This window comes from Colobus angolensis, unplaced genomic scaffold (assembly GCF_000951035.1).
Source record: "Colobus angolensis palliatus isolate OR3802 unplaced genomic scaffold, Cang.pa_1.0 Scaffold36, whole genome shotgun sequence".
NCBI lineage: Eukaryota > Metazoa > Chordata > Mammalia > Primates > Cercopithecidae > Colobus > Colobus angolensis.
The window spans coordinates 5,428,220-5,433,867 of NW_012116932.1; the positions used below are offsets into that span (position 1 = coordinate 5,428,220).

Consider the following 5,648-nt stretch of genomic DNA (forward strand, 5'->3'; position numbering starts at 1 on the left):
AAAAAATAAAAAAAATAAAATAAAATAAAATAAAATATTTTTTATTAACATCACCACTTTGGAAAAGAATGTCTTAAGAAGTTAAACATATACCTGCCATATGATCCACTGTACTCTTGGTATGTCATTTCCAAGAGAAATGAAATCATATGTCCATGAAAAGACTTGTATGTGACTCTCATAGCCCTTTGCTTATAACAATAGAAAAGAGAAACAACCCCAATATCCCTCATCAGGTGAAACCAATTGTAGTCCATCCATACAACATCATACAATGAAATACTACTCGGCGATAATAGGAACCAACTATTGACACATGTAGCCACATGGATGAATCTCAAAACCGTGATGTGAAATTTTAAAGGTTTTAAAAAAGAGTACATAATTATGATTCCATCTATACAAAATTCTAGAAAATACAAACTAGTGATAGAAAACACATCAGCGGTTGCCAGTGGGTAGGGGTATGGGGAAGGAGGCATGGATTGCAAAGAGGCAGCAGGAAATTTTTAGGACATGGAAATACTCATTTTCTTATTTTGGTGATAGTTTCATGAAAGAATACAGATGTTAAAGCTTCTAACTGTATACTCCAAATACGTACAGTATTGTACATCAGTTATACCTTAATAAAGTTGTTAAAAAAAAAAAACCCACAGTGTAATTGAGGTGATGGGGAAGAAATGAACTAAATCTATAGGTATCTGGTTTAAAATATCTTGAAAATATAACAGAGAAAAGCAATACCGTATTTTGGTTATGGACATCTTTTTTCAAATGTCCAGTGGAAAGGATTGACTTATTAAATGGAAGAGAGACAGAGGAAGAGGAAATTTTAAAATTTTGAAAGACTAGAAGTCATATAGGGTATGTTCTCAGACCACAATGAAATTAAACTAGAAATCAATGACAGAAAGCTGGAAAAGCTGCAGATTAAACAACATACTTCCATACTTCTTTTTTTTTTCTTTCCCTTTTTTTTTTTTTTTTTTGAGATGGGGTCTCCCTCTGTTGTCCAGGCTGGAGTGCAGTGCTGCGATCTTGGTTCACTGAAACCCCCACCTCCACGGTTCAAGCAATTCTCCTGCCTCAGCCTCCTGAGTAGCTACGATTATAGGTGTGCACCACCGTACACAGTGCCTGCCACCATGCCTGCCACCACATCCAGCTAATTTGTTTGTATTTTCAGTAGAAACAGGGTTTCACCATGTTGACCAGGCTGGTCTCCAACTCCGGACCTTAAGTGATCTGTCTGCTTCAGCCTCCAAAAGTGCTGGGATTACAGGTGTGAGCCACCGCACCCAGCCTAAACAACATTCTTCTAAATAATCTATGAGTCTAAGAAGTCTCAAGAGAACTAAAAAATATTTTGAACCAAAAAAAATGAAACTATAACTTATCAAAATTTATGGGATGCTGCTAAGGCATCCCATAAAAAGCATTTTTGCTTACAGAGAAAATTATAGCATTAAATGCATATGTTAGACAAGAAGGTCTTAAATCAATCCTCTAAGCTTCCACTTCAGGAAACCAGAGAAAGAAGAGCAATTTAAACCTAAAGCAAGCAGAAGAAACTAAGTAATAAAAATTAGAACACAACTTGAAGAAAACAACAGGGAAAAATCAACAAAACCAAAAGTTGAACTTTGAAAAGATCAATACAATTGATAAAACTCTAGCCAGGATAACCAAAGAAAAAAAGAGAGAAGACATAAATTACAATACCAGAAATGACCAACAGCAAGCTATCATCACTACTGGTCCCATAGATCTCATAAGGAGGATAAAAGAATATTATGAACAACACTATAGCCACACATTTGATGGCTTAGTTAAAAAGACCAATTCCTTGAAACATACCAACTACCGAAAGGCAAACCATACAAGGCCTGCAATAATAAAAAATGTGAGAAAGCAAGATGGCTTCTAACCTCAGCTTCAATGGGCCGTATTAGCTAGGGGAAAAGAGTTGGCAACACAAAGGTGATGGGTAATGAGAGGCGCACAAAGGACCAGCTGGGAAGGCTTCAAAGAGGAAGTGTGTCTAAAACAGACAGAGAAGGACACTCTTACCAGGACCTCACAAGGGTGCCTCAGAACCAGCAAGTCCACAGTATTACGGACTGAATTGTGCCCCCTTTGCCCCCAAAACTCATATGCTGAAATCCTAACCCTGAGGGCCTTGGATTGTGATTATTTAGAGATAGGGCCTTTAAAAAGGCAATGAAGTTAAAATGAAGTCATTAGGATGGGCCTTAATCCAGTATGACTCATGTCCTTATAAGAAGATAAGGATACAGATGACACAGACACCAAGCACCCCTCCACTGAGTGACCATCATGTGGAGACACAGCAAGAGAGTGGCCACCTGCAAGCCAAGGAGAGAGGCCCCAGAGGAGACGAATCTTCTCAGCACTTTGATTTTAGACTCCTAACGTCCAGATGTGTGAGAATATAAATTTTCACTCTTTAAGCCACCCAGTCTATGGTACCTTGTTATGGCAGCCCAAGCTGAACTCATGATCTTTCTCTCCAAAACCCATTCTTTCCCACAGTCCGACATCCACCCTGAAGGACAGCCAGAAATCCCACCCTTACACCTCACATTCAATTTTGTAACAAGACCTGTCTATTTTACTACTCAGCTCTCTCCTATCCATCATTTCATACCCGGATGACCTGCAAAAACCTCTTCAGTAGTTCTCCATGTCCATTCCAGGCATGCTCTGAATCCGTTCTCCCAATGTCCCCAGAGAGATCTTTTCAAAACACAAATACAACCTGTCATACCTCACCCATACCCCTACCCCTTATGGCCCTTAGTGGCTGACCACAGCTTTTAGAATAAAGACAAACTCTATACCATGGCCTATGGAGCTGTGCCCAGCCTCCACCTCTCTCCCCAGCCTCATTGGCTTTCTTCAGTTGCACGAAGGAACGAACGATGCTCTTTCTTGCCACAAGGCCCTTGCACATGTTGTTCCTTCTTCCTGGAATGCTCTTTCATCCTCTGGCCAACTTCCCTTCCATCACTTGGCTAACTTCACTCACTCTGATCTCTAGCTTAAGCATCACTTCCCTAGAGACCCTCTGGGACTTCCCTTCCCAAGTCTGAGTCACATTCCTTATAATAAGCACTTGAAGAAGTGAGTTCCTTTCCTACAGAGGCCTTCTCAGAGTTTATAATGAAACGCTCTTGTGAGAGTCTTTGTTTGATACCAGTCTCCACTACTCAGTGGGAAGCTCTGGGAGAGCAAGGACCATTTCTCTTTTTGGTTCACCATCAAGTCCTAGCACCTGGCACAAAGTAGGTCTCAACTGACGATTACTGCATGAATGGATGAATGGAATTAGGAAGAAATAGGGGAGATGGCACTCCCAGTATAGGAAAAAAGATACTTGAAAGGTCTGCTGAGACCACAGTTTGGCAAAACTGTCGTTTGGCAAAGCCTGAACAGTGCGGTCTGTGAATATAAAAGGTTGTGGGAGAACCCCAAAACCAACACCCACATCACACACGCATGCACATCAGGTACATACCCAAATTCTGGAAGGTCTCTGTCAAAATGCACACTTTCCTCGTAGAAGACATTCAAGTCTGCATCAACCGCAACAACCTTTACCTGGAAGGTATTTTTAAAAATGAAGTGTAGAATTTTCCTCAGCTTCTACACTGGTCCAGGTGGTACTAACATCACCAGATGAGGCCGCACACCCTAGGAGCAGTTCAGCCTAGAGACCTCCTTGAAGACAGGGCTGCCTCACCGTAATCGTGGTAACAGAGGACTCATCTGGGTGACACTCAAAGATTTAGTAAAATGAAGAAACTGAGGCTAAGGAGGAATACCCACATGTCTCAAGGAATCTTTGTTCCCCAAACAGCCAAAGCCAAGACCCTCTAGAGGAAGATGTTCACAGATGAGTTGGTTCATGCACCTGACAAGGAGGCGGGAGAAAGTGCCAGAGAGGAAGGAATGGGAAGCAAGGTTTGGAGGCATCTCTGGGGGTCCATGTCTGCAGGGGCCTGAGACCAGGCAAGGCCATGGGCTGTTCTCACAGGCCATGGTTGTGGTCCAGAAACATTAATACCCCACTGAAGCAATATCCAAGCTTGGGAGTATAACTACTTTCCTAGACACCTGGGGAAACTGAGGTCTAGCAAGGCAACTCGAGTCATCCAGAGTCCCACAGGACTTTCGCCCCAAGGACTGGCCAGAGGCCTGCCTCCCTTGACCCATTCGAGAAGAGGGGTTTGACTGCAACTGTGTATATAAAAGGTGCCCCTGGTCACCCCATGCCCTGTTTGAAGGCAGATTTTGATTTGCTTGCCTGTTTGCAGGGCGTTGGCAGCAGCACATTGCTCCTCTGACCAGCAGTCCTGGGTCCACAGACCAGGCAAGCTGGTGTCAACGAAGGGCGGTCACGGGGTAAAGTCCATTTGTACACTATGCATTTCACATTTTCTTTTTCTTTTTTGAGACAGGGTCCCGCTCTGTCGCCCAGGCTGGAGAGCAGTGGCGCCATCTTAGCTCACTGCAATCTCCACCTCCTGGGCTCAAGCGATCCACCTCACCCTCCCTAGAAACTGGGACTATAGGTGTGCATCACCATGCCTGGCTAATTTTTGTATTTTCTGCTAGAGACGGAGGTTTCTCCACATTGCCCAGGCTGGTCTCGAACTCCTGGGCTCAAGCGATCCACACGCCTCGGCCTCCCGAAGTGCTGGGATTACAGGCAAGAGCCACCAGGCCTGGCCCATTTCAATTTTTATAAAAAGGTTTCGGGCTATAATTTGCTTCCAGGTCACTGGTTGTGCATGTGCGCAGGGCTACCCGCCTGTCTGTTCCCCTGCCTTACAGTAGCTGACTTCCTTCGGGTCCCTGTCACTCGGTGCCCATAACAGCGCACGAACCCACCGAGTCCTCCCGCCCCTCTGGGCACCAGGGATCCTGCCGAGGGGCGCCCGCAGTTTCCTGGGGTAGCGAGGTCTAGGCGGGGTCGAGGCCGCATCTTGCGAATGGGTGGCATTGGCAGGGCATCTCCGGGCGAGGGCACCGGTGCCCCACGGCCGCGCGTGGGGTAGGGGCGCGGGGGGCCCAGGAAGCCCGAGAGGTAGGCGCGCCCGCGGCCAGGCCCATGTTTTTCCCGCGTCTGGGTGACAGCCCGCCCCCTACCCACAGCGTAGCGGAGGAGGCGGCCCCGTGGCCCTTAGGCCAGGCGACTGTACCTGCTGCGTGCTAAAGTCCCAGCCCAGGCAGCAGCGGCGAGGGACGTGCTCCGCCATGACCCTGGCGGGTAAGGCTGTGCGTCCGTCAGTCCGTCCGTCCGCCCCGCGGCGTGACTGTCGCAGCGCTCCAGCGCCCAGAGACGCAGGGGCCCGCCCCTCGCTCCGCCCGGCCGGACTGTGGACCGGAGTCACGAGGCGGGCTTGCGCTCTGGCGCCGCCTGCGGGGCGACGCGAGCCGGCACCGCGTCCTGTGCAATCGACGGTGCACCCACGCAGCCCGCTTTCCTTCCAAGCGCACCCACTCTGGTCCTCCCCATCTTCATCTTCTCTCTACATAGGCCTTGCCTTGACACAGCCTGGCTTCCCTTAGAGGACGCCTGCGCCAGAGGTTTCAGCTGTAAGCCAGCTTGTCTTTCAGAG

The 5,648-nt window shown here is 47.1% G+C and overlaps 1 protein-coding gene across 2 annotated transcripts in view; it reads right to left on the minus strand.

Moving 5' to 3' along the window:
• XYLB (xylulokinase homolog (H. influenzae)) overlaps positions 1 to 5,389 on the minus strand; it is a 75,926-nt gene extending 70,537 nt beyond the window's left edge. The window contains exons 1-2 of one of the 2 annotated variants that reach the window (XM_011953313.1): positions 5,229 to 5,370; positions 3,542 to 3,624 (exon numbers count right to left, since the gene is read on the minus strand). In XM_011953313.1, coding sequence (XP_011808703.1) covers positions 3,542 to 3,624; positions 5,229 to 5,285 — 140 coding nt within the window. In that variant the 5' untranslated portion in view covers positions 5,286 to 5,370. Of the gene's footprint in view, positions 1 to 3,541; positions 3,625 to 5,228 lie in introns of both variants that reach the window. The other variant, XM_011953314.1, reaches the window with a different exon arrangement.
• Positions 5,390 to 5,648: the final 259 nt, after the last annotated feature.